The sequence below is a fragment of the Taeniopygia guttata genome, chromosome 5, assembly GCF_048771995.1.
Source record: "Taeniopygia guttata chromosome 5, bTaeGut7.mat, whole genome shotgun sequence".
NCBI lineage: Eukaryota > Metazoa > Chordata > Aves > Passeriformes > Estrildidae > Taeniopygia > Taeniopygia guttata.
This window is the reverse complement of record NC_133030.1, coordinates 17,692,849-17,711,759: the sequence shown is the minus strand read 5'-3', so window position 1 is coordinate 17,711,759 and position 18,911 is coordinate 17,692,849. Positions and strand designations below refer to the sequence as shown.

Genomic DNA, 18,911 nt, shown 5'->3' with positions numbered 1-18,911 from the left:
GCTTTTCTATCTCCACCACTAACCAGAACTGAACCTCAACACGTCTTCCCTTCCTGGTCAGGAGACAAGGTCAAACACAAGCAGGTTATCTGGGCTTTCTTCACATCCCACTGCCCAGTCCAGGGCACCAAAAAGCCAAGCCTTACCCACTCTTTTTAAGCCGCTTCACCACTGCCGTACCCACAGATACGCCTCAACAAAAGTTACTGCAGCCCAGAGTACAGTAATAAAAAGTGAACATTTCAAGTAATTTATTTGGAATGGACACATTAATGCAAAAGCAATATTAAGACCAATAACTGCTGAAAGACATTCAACAAAATAAATACAAATATAGATACTACAAATAATTTAAACTGTGTTTAACACCGTCAGTGTTGAATCTTCCTTGCATCTCATAAATAGAAGATAATAGTTCACAAAGCTGTGCCACTCAAAACACGTGGACGCTTTGCTAGAAGTCCTGTACGAAAGTCTTTGGTTTTTCTTTATGCATCTCAGGCAAAGCTCAGGGCTCTTTGCTCAGCAGCCACAACGGGCTTGGAAAAAACCAAGCTGCTTCCAGCTCTCTTCTTTGCTTTCCTTCATTGGTACCCTGTCCCATTTCAGTCCAAGACACTCGATCTGGTTTATCATCCAGTGGTATTCTCTAAAAGGTAGCAAGAGGAAGTGGGTTAGTTAACAAGTAGCACAGCAAGGCACAGGAAAGGAAAATGGGGGGCTTTAAAGGGAGAGTAAGCACTGAGCATTTATTTTCACAGATTTTTTTTTTTTATCAGATTCTGTGAGGAAAGCACCGCCAAGTGCCATTTCTTACTGCCCGCCACCCCCACACGGTGCTCTCAGCAGAGTGCAGAAGCGCGGCTGCCGGCAGAAATTCCCCGGCAGGCAGGGAGAAGCGGCCAGCCCCGCTGCGGGGGTCGGGACGGGGCCGCGCTGCCGAAAGCCGGCACTGGGCACCCGGCGCGGTTTCGGGGCGCGGCTGCCTCCGGCCACAAGGGCTGCGCGGAGTTCAGATCACTGTAAGAGCTCTAGCGAAAAGCCCACGAAGTGCCGCGGCAGCAGCGCCGAGGGGCCGGGCGGGCTCACCTGGGGCCGGGCCGGCCGGGCGGGCGGGCGGCTCAGGGCGCCCGGGCCAGCCGCCGCTCCTGGGTGCCCGCCGCCTGCTCCATCTCCTGGCGGCTCTTGAAGTCCTGGATGGCCCGCTTGTTCTGGAAGTCGATGAGGGCCATGGTGATGGAGGCGTTCCAACAGCTCTGGTCCGGACACCGAAAGTCAATCTCCTTGCGGTCTTTGGTGACGATGGTGAAGTAGATGTACTTGCCCGTGCGCTCCACGCAGTCCACCTTGAGGATGGAGCCGAAGCCCAGCTCCTTGCCCTTGGCCCGCTTGTGCCCGTCGGGGAAGAGACTGAGGCTGTCCTTGGTCAGCACCACCAGCTTCTTCTTCCACAGCTGGAAAAGGCTGTCGCTCCGCTTCTCCAGCTCGCCCTCGCGGATCACCTCGGCTTGCATCTTCATCCTCGCTCCCCGGCGGCGGCGGCTCCGGCTGCTGCTCCCCACGGCTGCTCGGGCGGCGATGACCGAGCCGCGCCGCGATGGGAACAATTTATTGCAATGAATCAGCGCCGGGCGCCTTCCGGTGCCTCCCCCGGGGAGCCCGGCCCGCCGCCCCCTCCCGCCCCGCCTCCCTCCCGCCCGGGCCGGCTCCCGCCCGTGCCGCCGTGCCCGCGGCTGCGGCCTGGGCCCGGGGACAGCGGCGGTCCTGGGCGCTGCCCCGGGTGGGCAGGCGTGGGGACGGGCTGCCTCCCGCACCGGCTGGCTCGCCGAGGGCTTCCGCTATGCTGCTGCCCCGTGAGGGGATCCCAGTCCTGTGTGCCCGCTGCCCTCCCTACCCTACCCCCTGTTTCCTCTGCCCGTCAGGGATAGCCCCCCTGCGCTGAGGAGGGGGCCACCGTGATCTGAGACAGCCCCCATCGTGCCCCTCTGAGCGTTCCCTGCCACTTCTCAGATCCCAAATGGGGTGCAGGATGCTCCCAATGCTCTGTTCCCAGGGGCCTGGGTCTGGGCATCTTCACAGCATTGGGTCTGCCCTGGCATCATCTCTATCTGGGGCAGAGAGGCCTGAGCCAAGCCCAGGGTGGGCTTCTGCCATCTCCTATGGACATCTGGTCTCTGTCCAGCCCCTGGTCACCCCAAGAGACTCTGCCAGGGCCTGACCAAGCCCACCAGCTTCATTTGAGGACCTGAATCTGGCCAGCTCTGCACCATCACCATCAGCCCTTCCTTCATCCTTTCCTGAGGGCAGCCCATCTCTCCAGTTTTGCATTAACACTGCTTCCCTTTACTTTTATCCCCTGCAATCACTGGATTTATCCCATTTTCTCCCCCCTAGCCCATTCCCTCCTCTAGGGAAGGCACCACAGTTATAGCCTGGGCAGTGCCCAGCACAATGGTGAAGTCAGGAAAGGCTGTGGCAGCTGGAGGTGATCTTTAAGAGGCACGTGTGAGCCTGCAGTCCCTTCCTCTTGGACACCTTTAATTTTGTCATTCTTTCACGATAGTTGACACAGGGCTGATCCAGCTTCCCAGCCATTGCCTTGATGCTGCAGCCAAGGGCAGGGCTGTGCTTAATGAACTTGTTCACGCTGTTCCTCCAGCAGTATTTGTTCAGGTATGTACCATGTGCAGCATCACCCTTTGGACTTTGAGCCCTGTTCTCCATCGCCTTCCTCGAATGACTGGCACCCCTATAGGTGCTTGCAAGGCAAAGCCCAGAGGTGAGCTTACAGAGCAGGGCCTTTGAAGAGGCTGGCAGCGCTCCCAGGGAGTCGGCAGGGTCAGAAGCCCATTTCCCAGGAACACATCAGAGCTAGAGCCAAACCCACTTCCTCTGCAAATCACTCGTCTGCCAGAGTATAGGGCCACGCTTTGATAACTCACTGCAGCGTGCACATCTGTGGGGAGGGTCAGGAAAAAGGTGTGGGGGGCTGTGTGATGCTCCTGGGCTTGATGAATAAGCCAGGAATGGTTTGGCTGAGCTTTTCAGGGAGGGATGGGCTGGGAACTGTTCTGGGAAGACCATGGTGGCCATCCCTGCTTGTGGGGTAGGGCAGAGGCTGTAGAACATATGTGGAGCTATGACCTGGCATAGGAAGAGCTGCAGGCTTTTCCCTGGGAGCCAGCACTACTTTTCAGTGTGATTTATTTTTTTTAAAGTGAGAGGAACAGCCCTGTAAAACCACTTTCTGACCAAAAGGCCCCATTAAAATAAGGGTGCTGGAGCCAGCCAGGAGCAGAGCTGGATATTAAGCAGAAATCAATAGGATATTTTCAATTTGGCCCCAAAATTAATCAGGAAATGGTCTTTGTGCACAGGAAATGGAACACCACTTCAAAAAGAGAAAAAAAACCCCAAAAACAGGCAGTAAGTCAGGAGAGTACAAGGAACATCTGGAGGAAGGTTTCTGGTGTGGAAAAGCTGCAGGACTTGGCATGTTTGTGCACAACTTGCTTCAAAAGTTCTAGTAAAAGAACCTGAATTTCCTTTTAAATCAAACTTGTATCTGTAGATGCAGGGTTTGAAGACCACTTTGGTCTCTGTCTTTCTGCTTTTGCTTTCATCTGGGTGATTTTTCTTGTGCATTTATCCATCATTTTGAAATATTCAAAGCCTCCCCCAGCTGTCACCTCAGCAAACTCGCCTTAATGCTGGCCAAATTAGAAAACTGCTAGGGGAAAAAAGTGAAAAAAATTGCTCACAGTGGAAAAAGGTAGGTTCTTGCTGAACAGGGGCCCTAGTTTTGGACATATGTCCATTGTATGAAGGCTCCATGTTTTTACCTAAGATGGGTTAGTTAAGTGGATAAAAGAATAAAAAGAAAAATACCATAGGGTCTCTGCCATTGTGACCATGCAGATTTTAAAATTTAATTAAATTTACTGAGACAGAAAGCAAAGGTGACTGTAGCTGAATCCAAAATGGGCAGCAGAGCCAAATCACAAGCAATGTCCTACAGGAACATTTCTCAGGAAAGAATGGAGACCTGCAAGGAGCTCAGAGCCACCTGGTTCTGGAAACATGACAATTCCTTACAAGTAAGTAGCACAGCCCTAATCCTAGTGCATGCCATGGTAGCTGGTCACTGCTGATACAAGTATATAGCGTTAATTTTGCCTGAGGGAAGAAAAAATATTTATATTTCCCTATTTTTTAAAATAATAAGGTTAATAACTTAGGTGAAGAGCTGACAGCAGGGCACTGGTTTCTCCTCAGCATCTGGGGAGAGGGGTAAGAGATGTGATGCAGCCCTGCATCGTACCCTGGCACCAAAGCTTGGGACAAGTGTCACAGGGTGGTGTGAGTATGTGTAGGTAGTGGATGGCTTTGATAATTAAGGGCCATGACCAAGCTGCAGCTAATGGGAGCTTTGGGTGATTGCAGCTCAGGTGCTGCTGCTGTCTCTGTCCAAGCTGGGGCTGGCAGCTGGGAGGAACCTATCACTCCCTTTAGTTTAGGTTTAGTTGTTTAGTTGTGTTACCAGTGAGAGAAAGAGAAGGGACTTTTTTCTTGCAGCCCAGCACGTCACCGTGGCTGTGCCTCGACAGTGTGTGAGCTCCCAAACACAACCACCTTTAATATAAAGCTGCCTTTAATATGAAGCCATCAGCCACTGACCCTTCCTTGCCCCCCAAATACAGGACATCTCCAGGAATCTCAAAATTTAGGAATTTGTCTCTGTTCTTATAAAGAGGGGGGAAATAACACGGTGGGGAGTGTGAACCGGAGGAAGGTGATGGGAAGCAGACTGACATTCAGTCACAGGAGCCTTGTCCCACACGGCCATCTCCCTCTTCCCACACTTGCCAGGGGTGCTGGCACCACCCTCTGCTTTGCCCCAAAGCCATCTCAAATTTACTAGGGGCATTTTAAAAGCCTAAATGGCAATTTGACATGGAAGTGTGACTTCATCCCCCTCCCAGGAGAAGGGACCAGCATTCGGCTGCCAAGGGGAGGGTGTTCTTGTACGTGTGTGGTGTATAGGGATTATTTTATGGGTGTGGGATGGGATGGCCATGCTCAGCCTCGATGGGTGGGCTGGCGGTGCCAGCTCTTGCAGGCTGCACCGATGGCTCTGCCGTGACACACGCCTCTGACCGCTCCAGAGGATGCATTTGATCATCGTTTCCGAGGAGGAGGCGTCATGTACCCTGCTGCGGGCAACATCGGGTTGCCTTAGCTACGTGAGTCATGGTAACAAAGCACGGCAGCCAGGCAGGCACTGCCAGGGGCAGCCCGTGCTTTAAGGTCAAGGATGAGGATGGATAGGGATCACACCAAGGAAAAATGCCCAAAAAATGTGGCTTTTCTCACTTTGACTCCACACAGGCAGCTCTCCCCATGTGCCCATCAGTAGGAGCTGCTGCCCTTTTTTGTATGATTTAGCCATGCATTTATCCCACCAGGGTTTCCAGCTGGCCCCAACATTGCATCTCCCTCCCAAAAGATGCAGGAGCTCCTGCTGCAGCTATTAGCCATTGCAGGGTACTGGCATTCCTGCAGCTGTCTTGGGTTTGTTCCCACTGTCCCTGTGTAATCCTGGAGCTGTGCATCTCCTCTCCCAGGGCTCTGTCCCTGGAGAAAGACCCCTAATTTTGCTGGCATTAATGCAGGCTTCTCAGCAGCAGAGGGAAGTGGAGACTGAAGGCTGTAAAATTGCTCTTATTATAATGATTTCAACATGACATCTGTAGGGGAAAAAGCTGGTTTACAGGACTGACATTGTAATCCTGCAGCTGAAGTCGATTAGTAACAGAGGAACATATGGTCTTGCATTGTAAATTGCTGCCCTCCATGTTTACGTTAGGGCGTAGCTGTATCCACAGGCACTTTTAGCTGGAGCTCAGTATAGTGACCACTGGGTCTCCTAGGAAACTTGTACTCAAAATACTCTAAATAGCTGTAAACTAACAGGGTGGCTTGTTACTGGGTAAAGTTTGTGATGAGGTTTTTTTTCAGTATTTTTTCATGTTTTTCCTATTTCATTCATTTTTTTTTCCCCACATCTTTATACTCCTGAAAAGATTTGGTTGGGGTTTTGTTTTTGTTTTTCTTGGTGTTTTTTTTTTCTTTTGGGGGGGGGGGAGGGGGGTTGGGTTTTGTTTTGATTTTTTGTTTGTTTCTGAAGTTTTTTGTTTGGTTTTGGTTTTGTTTTTGACTGTTCCAGAGTATCTCTGGGAAGTTTTTGGCTATAAGTTCCTTAATATTCTCTTCCTTCAGAAATATCCTAGGACAAACTGGTTCCATTGGGTCCCTCCAAACACCACTGGTGAGCTGGTGGGTGGCCATCCCTCTGCAGGCAGGACCTCCTGGAGGGGCATGGAGCACATCAGGGCCAGCTGCCCATAATGGAGATGTCCTGGGAGGGGACTCAGTCTCCCTTGGGGATATTCAGGCCTTGCCATGAACACAGAGGGAGCTTGGGTACATCACTCTGAGATGGCCAAGCTCAGGTGAAGAAGCTTTTCTCTTAGGGACAGTTCACTTGGAAAGGTCTCAGCCAGGGAGATGAAGGCCACCAAGGGTGTTTGTTAGGTGATTACAGTAAATGATAGGCAGTGAGGTTGGAGCTGCTGGGTTAATTTAAACAAGGGCATCTTTGCTCAATCTGGGAGATCCTTTTTTTGTACCATACGCAAGCCATGGATTAATCAGCAATAGCACGTAGGCCAGCTTGCTCAATTTACTAATATTTATCTGACTAAGACTCTTTTTTCCTGAGAAGCTTGAAATGTCTCATCCCACTGAGTCAGTGTGTTACCATTACATGTTGTAAACTGCTGCAGACAGTCATGGAGCAGTTGTGAGGAGCCGGGAAGAAAAGATGTCATTTCCCATCAGCCGGTCCTTGGCTGTGTTCCGCAGCAGACAGCCAAATAAGGGTGGGAATGTTCCAAATCAAACCTGCTTAGGAGGACTCCAGGCACTTAAGCTCCATGAAGGGATTAAAAACTGGGGGGAGAGGGGCTGTTTTGCTCTGTCTCTTCCCAGCAGCCTGGGCATGACTGTGTGTGTAGTGGGTTCCCCACTCTTGGACACTGTGTAGGTGTCTAGTTTGGTTATTAAAACAAAAATGGAAAAGAAGTCTTGTGTTATCTGGTCTTTTGGGCTGTTGTTGCCCCTCCTAATACCCATATCTTTGAGCCTCTTGGCCCAATTTCAAGCCCATTTGGCAGAAATACAACAGGTAAAACAACGCTGCAAGATCCCTGTGTAGCTTGGCCTGGCTTGGAGGAGCCTGGATGCATCTTCATGCAGGCAAGGAGGGTGTTGACCCCGCAGTTTGGGTTTGGTCCAAGAGTGCTGTTTTGATGCTCAATACAGACCTCAATACAGTCTGTTCTCACAATTCTCTTCACAAAGCAGCTTGCTGAGCATCATGGGGGGATCCATGAGATGTCAGAACTCCATTGCAGGGCCGCTGTGGGACCCATGGGGACTCAGTACCTCCCCTTCTGCCAAGGAAATGGAAAGCCCAGCCAATGGCTTGCCAAGCCCTGCCTTGAACTGTGAGGTTATTTACTGACCCCTCTGAATACTGTCAACGTTTTCCCATATGCAGTGAGCTCAGGAGATGATTTAGGCTACAGCTCACGGTTTTAAAATGACGGGACATTCCCCCGCTGAAGGATTCAACTTCTCATACTAAATCTCTTGGGACAAATATTTGGGATATCTTTATTTTCAGCAGCAACAATAAATGTCTGAGATCTCAGGGCTGACACTGGTGAGCTCTCTGCATAGGAAGTCCCTGGTGGTTTCAGCTCATGCCATTCAGCCTGACGTTGCCTGCCTGGGTAGGCCAGCCTTTTATTACCCTGCTGTGCCTTTACCAGAGATTGTGAAGGGCCAGGCTTTGCAGAAATATGCTGACATTGCGTACTGAAGGTCACTGCTCCACATTACCCATCCTTTTGAAATCTGCCAAGATCCAGGAAGTGGCTTTGAACCATCTTTGTCCTGTCTTTATCTGTGTGTGGAGACTGTGGCTGACAAGTGCCAGATGTCCTGTGTCACCCAGGTGCCAGTGTGACCCGTGTCCTCACCTGGCTGTCCTGACAGCACAGCGCTGAGCTTCCTTTGGCGCATCCTCCTGCCCCCGCATTCCGAATTTTGCCTGTTTTTTTTTCTTTTTAACAGTGTATAAACTTTTAGAGTAAACACTGAAAAGGATCACAGGACTGCCTAACCACAACATCAGCAAACTTTAGGGAGTTGGGGGAATATAAGGTCATGGTACTGTCCAGCTTTGGGATGTTTCCTGTCTCCAGGAGGGCTGGGAAAACATCAAAAAGAAGCTCCTCCAGTGCATCATTCCCAGAAGTGGCCAGGGCCAGGTTGTGGGAAGTAGCTGGAGGGGAAAGAGTGTCCTTTTTGTCTCCTGGACAGCTGGGGTGTGTTTGGCAGGCCAGGTGGTAGAGTTGATACTGTGTTTCACATTGTGCTTTGGCTGCCAATTTTCCTTTTTGAAACTGGGACACTGCACTGTGGCAGGAGTGAAGGGAAGCAGGTGAGGTTTAGGATTTTTTTTTCTGTCTGTCCCCTCCTGAGGATTTTACCTCCTTGCCAGTGTTTTCACTGCTGTGATCTTTACCTGCTAGCATTACCCTGCTGCTGTCCCACTAAACCTGTGCCCATGGCCAGGTCTCTGCTGGTGCCAGCAGCGGGAGCTGAGGATGCTCTGTTGCCTGGCTGGCAGTGCTCAGGAAGGCTGGAGGGAAACAGGTGTCTTATATGATGGAATAAAATGAAAAAAATACTCTCTAAGCAGCAACTTCAGGTCATTCAGTGACATCTGAAAGCCATGGGGGAAAAAAAAAGTCCTGAAACGTTGGATGAAATGAAGAATGGAAATCAGCAAAGTGTATTTTTCCAGTTCTGATTGGTTTTCCCAGATCTCACCTATTGCTGATTTGTCTCCCCACTCCTACCACTCTTTCATTTATCAAATAAATAAAAGGGTTGGGGTGAGTCCAGTAGTCCTGAGCTGTGGATGTTGGTGTTTATAAGCTCCACGTGCCTCCTAATTTCGTGTCTCATGTGGTGGGGGATAACAGGAGTCCGCTTGCTCCTTGAGTTAATATTTGCCAATGGGGCTAAGATGTAGAAGTCAAACTTTCATCTTTCCTGCTGGTTACTCAGCCCACCTCATACTCAAACACCTGGCCCCACCTGGGCAAATATTTGCAATGAGTAGCTCAGGGCATGTCCCACCAGGCTGGGAGCTGGGGCTGGGGCTGGGCAAGCATTGGTGATGCTGTTATTCTCCTCCTGGTGGTCCCTGTGCCGCTTGGCTGAGCCAGGAGGTGTGAAAGGGAAATCCTAAGCCATAAAAAGCTGAGGAATTTTTTTTTTTTTTTTTCCCTGCTCTATTAGAGAAACTACAATTTGGTGGCAGGGAGAATGGGTTTGAGGAAACCTCTGTATGTTTTGTGGAGGGAGCCAAAAGCCAACGTTTTAGGGGATGGGTTTGAGCCTGGTGGCCCTGGGCAGTGTGGGAGCCCAGTGACTGCAGCCTTTATGAGTGGAAAAAAAGATGAAGTGAGAAAGTTTGTGATAAAGCAGGGAGGCAGTTAAGAGGAGGAAATGAGGGTGCTTGGCATGTAACCTTGGCCAGGCTCTGCTCCCCCACGACGAGCCAAAAATAGATTTCTCTGGAGGCAGGGCAGCCCAGGGTAAAGCGGAATGATGAACTGGAGTGATGCAGCCAGGGCACAGAGGATCAGGGGGGAGCAGGACAGAGATGTTATGCTCAGCCAGGGGCATCCTGCTGCTTTATTTAGGGCAGTTTTGTTCTCCCTTTCCAGGGGTTTCCTCTGGAACCCGGCCCCCATACTTTGCCCTTTCCATGCCCTCTGTCAGCTCAGTGGGGCTCCATCCCAGCCTCTGGTACAGCTGCAGGAGTGGGGAGGAAGTTATTTGCATTGATCTGAAAACTCAGGACTTCTCTAACACTGTGTGACAGCTTAAAACACAGAAAGCCCTTTCCTGTGGGGTAATCACTGAGAGCTGGCTGGGACAATTATCACAAAATCTTAGCTATTACTCCCATATTACTGCTGTCCTTTAGAAGAGGGAATTTTTCTTCAGCCAAGGACAGGTGGCACTGACTGGCATTTACTACCCAGGATGGGTTTATCTGAGCTTCTCCGGAGGTGTTGTAACCAGGGTTGCTACAGCAGGGATAAACTGCTTTCAATTCCTTGTTTCCTCAATCCATTCATTGGCTATTGGACATTTGTAGTGCGGAGTCCTGCTGGCCTTTGGAGCCCGGAAATAACCTCCAAACGGAGCAAAAGGAGTTAAATGGCTTGGCAGGCAGCCAGGATGACTAAGTCATTCTTCCAGCCTTACTGGAGCAGGAGTCAGGAGTGGAACCGGACACATTTCCCATAATTGGAAACCCCTGGTCAGAACTGCGGGATCCGGGGCTGCAGCAAAAGCCCTCGTGGAACGTGAGCGGCCGGGGAGGCCACGGGCAGGGCACTCCAGAAGGGACCTGCATGTCCATGACTGTGCCTGTTTGCAAGAGCAGTAACCCAAGGACACAAATAGAAAATCACACATTTGGCCAAAATACTGGAAAATGAGGCTGGAGTTTCCAACACAGACACTGCCAGCCTCCTTTCATTGCCAAGGCTTCTCTAAAAGCCTTTTTGGACTCCCTTAGGCACATCTCCAGCCTTAACTTTCCTCATGAGACCTTGAAGTGAGAAGCTATGTGACGGCAGGAGGAAAAATGTTTGATTTCAGTGAGAATACCTCTTTTTTTCCTGCCGTGGAGGACAGGACTTACCTGTGGGCACTCCAGCAACACGTGGCAACAGCCAAGCACCCTGTGGGAGCCGTGTGGGTGCTTCAGCACCCACAGCTCATCTAACACCCATTCAGCCACCCTGTCGGCGCCACTTGGCCCACGGCACCACTGGAACCCATCATCACCGCCGGATGCTGCTGGGAAATGGCAGTGGAAAAAGAAAACCAGCACCCCCTGGGCTGGTCCCCTGGGTGGAGGTGTCCATGGCACTGGGAATTTTGGCTCTGGCTGGCCTCTGAGCACATTTCTTTGCAGCACACCCAGCCACAGCCTCTCCCATGGATGATAAGGAGCTTGACCTTTATCTTTGGTGACTCACGGCTGCTCCTGTTTCACTTGCCTGTCAAGGGCCGGTTGTCTCCTCCACGGGAAAACTCTTTGAGTGTTGACCAGGGCCAAGAGAAGCACAACCACACCCACAGCCAGAAATCCCCTTTAGCTACAGCCATTCCACCACTTATCGTCCTTTGGCGCTTCTGCTGTGAAGCCAGGCTCTAACAGTGATGGCTGCTCACAGATGGGTGAGGAAGAGGATGAGGATGAGGATGAGGATGAGGATGAGGATGAGGATGAGGATGAGGATGAGGATGAGGATGAGGATGAGGATGAGGATGAGGATGAGGATGAGGATGAGGATGAGGCTGCCCCAAGGGAAGGGCACCCTCTTTCCCCAGCCTGAACTGCAGGAAAGCGGTTTTCTTTCATTCTCTGCAAGCAGTTGCTGCATGTCATCTTGGATCAAGTGATTTCTCATCCAGCAGTAATGAGAGAAGAAAGGGGGGAAAGGCCTTCATCTTGTGAGAAAGCTGGGTACTGGGATGGAGAAGCAGCTGTCTCTGTGGGAGCAGACTGCACTTCTCTGGGAGATAACAGGTTGTGGGTCACTGTAAAGCAGTCCCCTCCACAAACCATGCTGTGATTGATGACTGCTGCGGGTAGTGAGGGCGATGAGCTTTTGTGGAGCATCTGGGACCCCAGGGCAAAGGAAGTGGGAAGGCAGGGAGGAGGTTTGTGCTTGCAGGGGGCTGGCACTGAGCCTGCAGGGAATCTCAGCCTCAACCTTCAAAGGGAGGAGGCTGCTGGCTCAGTGCTGACTGTCCCAGCTCCCACCCGGGTGTTTAAAAAGGCAGGTTTCACTTCTCCCCGCTTAAAGGCGACCTTGTTCTCCCATCTGGCACGGGGCTGGGGCAGCTGGCCAGCAGCAGGGTGACTCAGCCTGCCCACACAGCAGCCAGCTCCAGCTATATTTGACGAGCAGGTGAACTGATCGCTGCTCACAAGGACCTGCCAACCCGGACCTTGCCTTCTTTCCCTTTTCTTCCCTTTTCTTTTGCCCTTGCCCTCCCTGAGGCTGTGCTCTGTGAAGTGGCACTGGCCATAGTGCAGGCCTGGCCACCTTTCTGCCTGTGGCTGCTGTTCCGTGGGCACTGGTGGCCCTGGGCACCCCAGCCACGCTTGGCCAGCAGCTCGGTGGTCCCGGGGCCACCGGGCCCTGCGAGCCAAGGGCAAGCCCGGCAATGGTGGCCGGGGCGGAGGGAACGCCGAGGGTGCGGTGCAGCCGCAGAGTCGCCAGCTTTTCTTCTTAATGATTTTTTATCTGTTGAGAGGAAGTCGTAAAGCGATTACGTTTTATAGAAACACGATGAGGAAGGACGTCCCAGCACATGGAACCAAGTCAAGGCCAAAGCTCCGGCTTCCTGGCTGCCAGAGAGAGAAATCAAACTGAGAGACTCAGCCAGAAGCTCGGGCCCTGCAATTATCACTGCTTCCCAAGGGACATATCTACCACGTGCCTCCATTTTTCCCTCTCCAGTCATGCTTTAGCACAGACAGACATGGTGGTGTCTATAGTAAAAATGAGCATGTGAGCTGGGTGGGTCAGTCCCACCTTGGTGCTCACTGTGTGGGGTCATAGGATAGGGGTTCTATCACAGGGCAGCTGCCTGCTCCTTGGGATAAAATAAAATAAAATAAAATAAAATAAAATAAAATAAAATAAAATAAAATAAAATAAAATAAAATAAAATAAAATAAAATAAAATAAAATAAAATAAAATAAAATAAAATATAAAATATAAAATCAGCTCCCAGTTGTGGTTCTGCTTTAGCTTTCAGACACGCATCCCACCCCAGCAGCTCCTCCTGCCAACATGCACCCAGCACTTGATCCAGGAGGTGTTTCTGACTGGTGCAGTGTGTGGGGAGGGATTGGTTTGGCTTTGGAGGGCTTTTTGGGGTTGGGTTTTTTGGTTGTTTTTTTTTTGTTTGTTTTTTTGGGTTTTTTGGATTTTTTTTTTTTTACTTATTTGCTGCCCCTTTGATCTGCTGTCTCTGCACAAAAAAGAAAAAAAAAGAAAAAAGAAGAAAAAAAAAAAGAAAAACAAAAGAAAAAAGAAAAAAAGAAAAAAAAAAAGAAAAAAAAAGCTGATTGCTTGGAGGTGCTGGAGCAAGATCTACAATTGCCAGCGGCGTGGCTGGGAGGCATCTGGCTTCCATCTGCTCCTAGCCCAGAGTCCCCATGAAGCCCTCCCCGCCCAGGGGGATGAGGGAGGAGCCCCCCAAAATCCCTACTGCGCCATACGCAGATTCCTCCCTATGTGCCACTGACAAGCTCGAAAGGGGTCGGTGCCCCCTCCCCTGCACCAACACCGCCTTTAATTAAAAATTGAAATCATGTAATTGCCGGTTCATTAAAGCCAATTAAAGCCCGGCTGACAAGGGAGGTGGCGGCACATTTTGCAACTTGCCGCGGAGATGAGAAAGCGCGCACCGCAATTACGGTGTCTGTTTGCTCTGCCTTCCCCATCGTCTTCATCAGGGCTGCCTTTGAACTCGGACCCGCAGTGAGATGGTGCTGGCGGCTCCTCGCAGCCGGCAAACCCCGCGTACTGGTCGGGCTGGCTGCTGGGAGAGCCTGCCGCACACCGCGGAGGGGAGGAAGGCCGGGCTGCCTCCTCTCCTTCCTCTGCCTCCTCTTCTTCCTCTGCCTCTTCTCCTTCCTCTGCCTCCTCCTGCCCTACGCCCGCAGATGAGGCCAGGTGTGGAGGAAGGATGCTCAGGGGGATGAGGGGCGGAGGACAAGACTGGGAGGCAGCATTCCTTGTGCCAGGCTGTGCCAGGGGCTTGCCAGAGCTGGATGACTACTGCAGCTCTGCATTTTGGTCTCCATCTCCTAGGGATGCTGGAAAGTCATGGATGGCTCTTTTCCACGGCCAGGAGCACGCACAGGGGTGATCCCCACCCCTGCTGACCTCAAGCTGTGATGTGGGGTGAATGTTCAGAGCACTGCTCGTTTGCTGTCCCCAGCCATAGCAGCAATCACTTCCCAGAGGTTGAGTCCCAGGGTGTTTATTTGCAGCCTTTTTGGCCTCATGGAGGGAAAGGGACTGCAACACAGCTCCCCAGAAGGCACAAGATGAAGCTGGGGGTGGAGGGAAAGAGGGATCCATCCCTCTTCTCCTTGGCCAGGAGATCCCCAAAACCAGCCAGGCCCTCTCTGTGACCGCAGGAGTTTCCAGCCGAAGCAGCTGCAGGGAGTCTGAGTCTGAACTGTGAGCGCAGAGTGGAGCACACGTGGAATGCTGCGCTGCTGCTGCTGCTCCAGATGCCGGCTCCGTGCTTTTCCCTCCTGCTGCCCAGCTTTGAAACGCCTGAGCAAGCAGCCCTTGCAAACAATTTATTGCACACACGCACTTGCCTACGTTTTGACCTGAACTGTGCTTATTAACCTCTTTTATTTTTTTTTTTTTGTGTGTGTGTGTAATAACAGTCCAGCGTTCTTTGTAGGCAACCTGTCTTCAAAGATCTCCTTTTTGATCTTTTCATACGCTAAGCAACAATTCAGCCTATATAAATCTCAGATTGAAAGTACATAATTTGTTTTTCCCTGATTTTTTGAAGCGGTAAGAGATGAAACGGCTCAGGGGAATGTCAGCAGCAGTTATATCTTAATTGTTTTTTCTCTGCATCAAAACGCCTTGAACTGTTTACTCGTGTGCAGGAGCTCTGCATGACCTCTGCAGCAAGCGCTGTAACTCCCCTAACAAGTTATATCCCATCGCCGACTTCAGCACTTGGCTTTAGTAGGAGCTCCAATACTCATCTTTCACCCAACCTTCTCATGCTCTTTCTGTTTAGGCAAACCAAAGAGTTTGGAATGTGCCTTAAGTCAAGAGGATGAAAAAGGAAGAAGGAAGACCAGATAATTAGTTTAAGTAAAAGAACAAAAAAAAAAAAAAAGAAAGGGAAAAAAAATCCCAACCTCCTTCTAAGTGCGGCCTTAACAGAGTTTATCAAATAGACATTAAATAACTAAGCAAGTTCTCATTTACCCATAAAAAGTGGACTCAAAAACCAGAGTGAATTTACTTTGTAAAAAAACCCAATTTAAGCTCACAAGGAATATTTGCACAGTGCAAAAACTTGCATTAGTGATAGATCCGACCATCCTATGCTGTTTGTTTTCTGCCCCAAATAGGGGCAAATTATTACGTTTTTGTTCCACCCTTTAGGTTGTGATCAATGATGAGTAAATTCCTTTCCCTAGTGTTTCCGTTCTCTTCAGCCCTTTTCTCAAGCTGGGATTGGTCTAGTAAGGGTTATGTCCACCTTGCAAGTGCTGGGGGCAAGCAGGGAGGCAGGGGCGAGCCAGCAAGAGGCCACAGCATCACTGGCAATGCTTTTTGGGGAAAGGAAACTTTGCTGGGAGGGATCTTTTTTGCAGTGGGGGACTGTTTCCAGCGAGGCTCACAGAAGCCACGAGGCTTCTCTGTGGAGCAGAGCTGGCAGCTGCAGCACAAGCTCACTGGGTTGTGTTAATCTGCTCTGGCATCCCCACACGGTGTCCAAATTCCCACGGTAAAATCTGGAGGGTAAGGCAGCTTGTGCAAGAGGTGAGCACTGCTGGGTGGAGCGAGCGTTTTTGCTTGTGTAATGGCGAGGTGAACCAGCAGAGAGGAAAGCCAGTCTGGAAACAAAAGCTGGCACTTGAAAAACTGCTCAGTCTTCATTCACATGATGCCTCATTAACAGCGCACAGGCTTGGATTTTTTAAAATTTTTTCTCTTTTCTTTTTCTTGGATGCTTATCAAACCAGAGTGACTTAGGGCATCTATTGTTTAGGATTCATGGCCCTGGCCCGTGAGAGGCTGGTGGTATTTAGGACATCAATATGAGCAAATGGAAAAAAAAATATTTCTTCCTGTTATCAGTGTGATAACTATAAACCATTTGGGAAAGGGAAGGTGTAAGTTTTTCCACACACAGGTCACAGCTACTGCAAGAGTTGTTTGCACAACAATTTGTAGTGAAAAATGTGGACAGCAAAGGTAAAAACTGTGAGGACTTCAGCCTCAGGGGAAGATTCCCTGTGGATTTTAGCTGGGGAATAATACATGTATTTATCCTTAGGAAAAGGCAAGAGTATAAAGAAGCATAAATTCAGAACTCTTATTTTTTACATATTTATTTATACATTGCCATTTGTCATAGACTCAGACTTGTTTGGGTGGGAAGGGACTTTAAAGCTTGTTCCAACCCCCCTGCTATGACCAGGGGCACCTTTCACTAGACCAGGTTATTCATAGCCCCATCCAATCTGGTCCTGAACACTGCCAGGGTTTGGACAACCACAGTTTCTCTGGGTAACCTATGCCAGCGCCACACCACCCTCATAATAATTTCTTCTGAATATCTAATCTAAACCTGCTGTTGCTCAGTTTGAAGCCTCCTTGTCCTGTGAATGTATTTCCTCTAAACAGTCCCTCTGCATCTTTCCTGTCAGCTCAACTGGGAATGATGTTTCCTGACCTAGAGTTGTTTCCAACAGGGCTGGAGCAAAGATGCTTCAGAACAAGGTGCACATTTCAAGCACAAGTTCCTAAGGTGGTGCTACCTCAATGCAACGTCAGGCAGCAGGGCCACGTCTCACACCTTGAACTCACCTGTGCATGGCTGAGCTCGCAGGGATAGAGCGATTTCCTGGTGCTGAACTAGTCTGACCTCTTCTTACGTGTCCCTCTGCAGCGTGGGGCTCCTCCGGCCTGCACTGTGCTGAGCTGGCTTCTCAGCAGACCTCATTTGCTTGAGGAACTGCCAGCAAGGCAGCATTTAACTGAGCGTGAATCTATTACCAGTCTCCTTTATTCTAAAACAGGAAAAGCTCGTTTAATGAGAAGAGTGGATACACACAGAAACCATCTTAATTTTTCCAGGTACCACAGGTCCTAACCAAATAGCAAACCCCAAATAACTGAACATACTGGAATTGAACTGAAAGCTCTGTTATCCCAAATACCAAACTTGCAGGAAGGTACCCTGATGCAGTGCTGGGCTCCTGAGAAACCACAGGCTGTCCCCGAGTTTCAGCTGGCAGCAGAGCATTTGCCATTTGCTCCTCTATCAGATAGGGCAGCAGGGCAGTACCTCCAAGGCTCTCTTCCTAGACAACCCAGGCGCTGAGGCTGTTAATGTCACTGTGTCCCGAGCAGGTGACACCCTAGATAAATTTCTCTTGGAGTGCTTCCAGCTGCTTCAACTTTCAGGCCCAGAACTGGAGTTTTTTCCTCCCTCAAATGAGACGCCACCAACATGAAGGCTGCATCACCAAAGCATGTTCCCACAGACTAAACTTCAGGGTTTTATCAGGGTGCTGAGATGGTAATCGGACATGGATGCACATAGACTTTTAGCTTTTCACCTCACCATTTTTAAAAATTCCTGCTAGCTTTACATAGGGCATTCATTTATTTGTCTCAAGGCCCAGTCCTCAAAACACACCAATATTAAAAAAAATTTCATTCAAACAATAACTGGTGGGTTTTTGCACACCCACACTCCATCAAGCCTGGATTTATCATTCAGCCTGGATTTATGTGGCTGTGACATTCTGCCTACCACCTCATCAGTTCTTCATACTCTGTTAGAGAAATGAGCTGTACAGGTACCAGTTCATTTCCTGTAGACAAAATCTGTAAGTGAAAACAGAAGTCTAAGAACTGCTCATCTCTAGCATTATTGGTGAGATCTGCAATGGGAAGAACAAAGATGGGTTTAGACAAGATTTGTTTTCTATTAGGCTGTATCAACCAGCATTAACTCTGCTTGAGCTAATCCCAGCTCAGCTTTCCCATCGCTTTCCCTAGGATGAACATCTTGCTAGGCAGCTTCATTACCCACCCATTTGGCTCCCTAGATGCTGGCACATTTGCTCCACATGTTCTGGAATTTCCCGTTTTCTCAAAATTAAAGTCAGCCTTTCAGGATTCATGCACATAAATTACTTTGGTTTGCTAATTTGCAGATGTTTATCTCCAGGTAGCAGTACTCCCGTTTAACCATGTAGTGGAAAGTACTGCTTGAGGACGGGGAACTATTATTCAGTTTCTTCCAATATAAAGAGAAACAAACCAGGTCAAATCTCAGTGTTTGATGTGCCTTGCACTGTGCTGAGCCAGTCTCCACATGGGCAAGCTCCATTCATTATTCCTGTCCTTGTCAGAAACACCTTCACACTGCCCTCCATGCCTGCCCAAGTGCACTACAGTCAGACTAGGTTACAAAATCTAATTTTTTATAATAAGCCCAGAACCTATCCCTTTTCCTGCCTTCTTTCCTCATTCCTGCCTTAACACTATGGCACCTGAGCATTAGTGTTACATTTTCTGACTGCAAGGTCAGATGTGGGAATACCTTAACATTCATAAACCAGTTTGGCCCCCAGCACCTCATTCAATTTGTGACCAAAGTGGACAGATCATGTGGAATATTGTAATGATGCTGCCTCCCTAAAAACCCCAACTCCTACAAAAGATTCCAGACTGTTTGCTTGCAAATTGAGCAAGTTTGTTCTGATTTACATCAAAGAACTGTGCACTGCTATATTTACAAGGGCTCCTGTTTTGGCTTTTGGCAAAGGCAGATGTTGAGCCAGGAGCTGTATGGCCAAACAGCTGGAAGGTGCTGTGTTTAACACTCCACCATTCACAACGGGATGCTCGTTTCTCCTAGGAAGCATCAGGGACCAGACAGGCACCAC

The 18,911-nt window shown here is 49.7% G+C and overlaps 1 protein-coding gene across 1 annotated transcript; it reads right to left on the bottom strand.

Annotated features, from left to right (window-relative positions):
* Positions 1-219: 219 nt before the first annotated feature.
* PHLDA2 (pleckstrin homology like domain family A member 2) lies at positions 220-1,653 on the bottom strand. The gene is made up of 2 exons (XM_030273917.4): positions 1,090-1,653; positions 220-649 (listed from the first exon to the last, which is right to left on the bottom strand). Exon 1 carries the CDS (start codon positions 1,518-1,520, stop codon positions 1,122-1,124), a length of 399 nt encoding a protein of 132 aa, XP_030129777.1. The 5' UTR covers positions 1,521-1,653; the 3' UTR covers positions 220-649; positions 1,090-1,121.
* Positions 1,654-18,911: the final 17,258 nt, after the last annotated feature.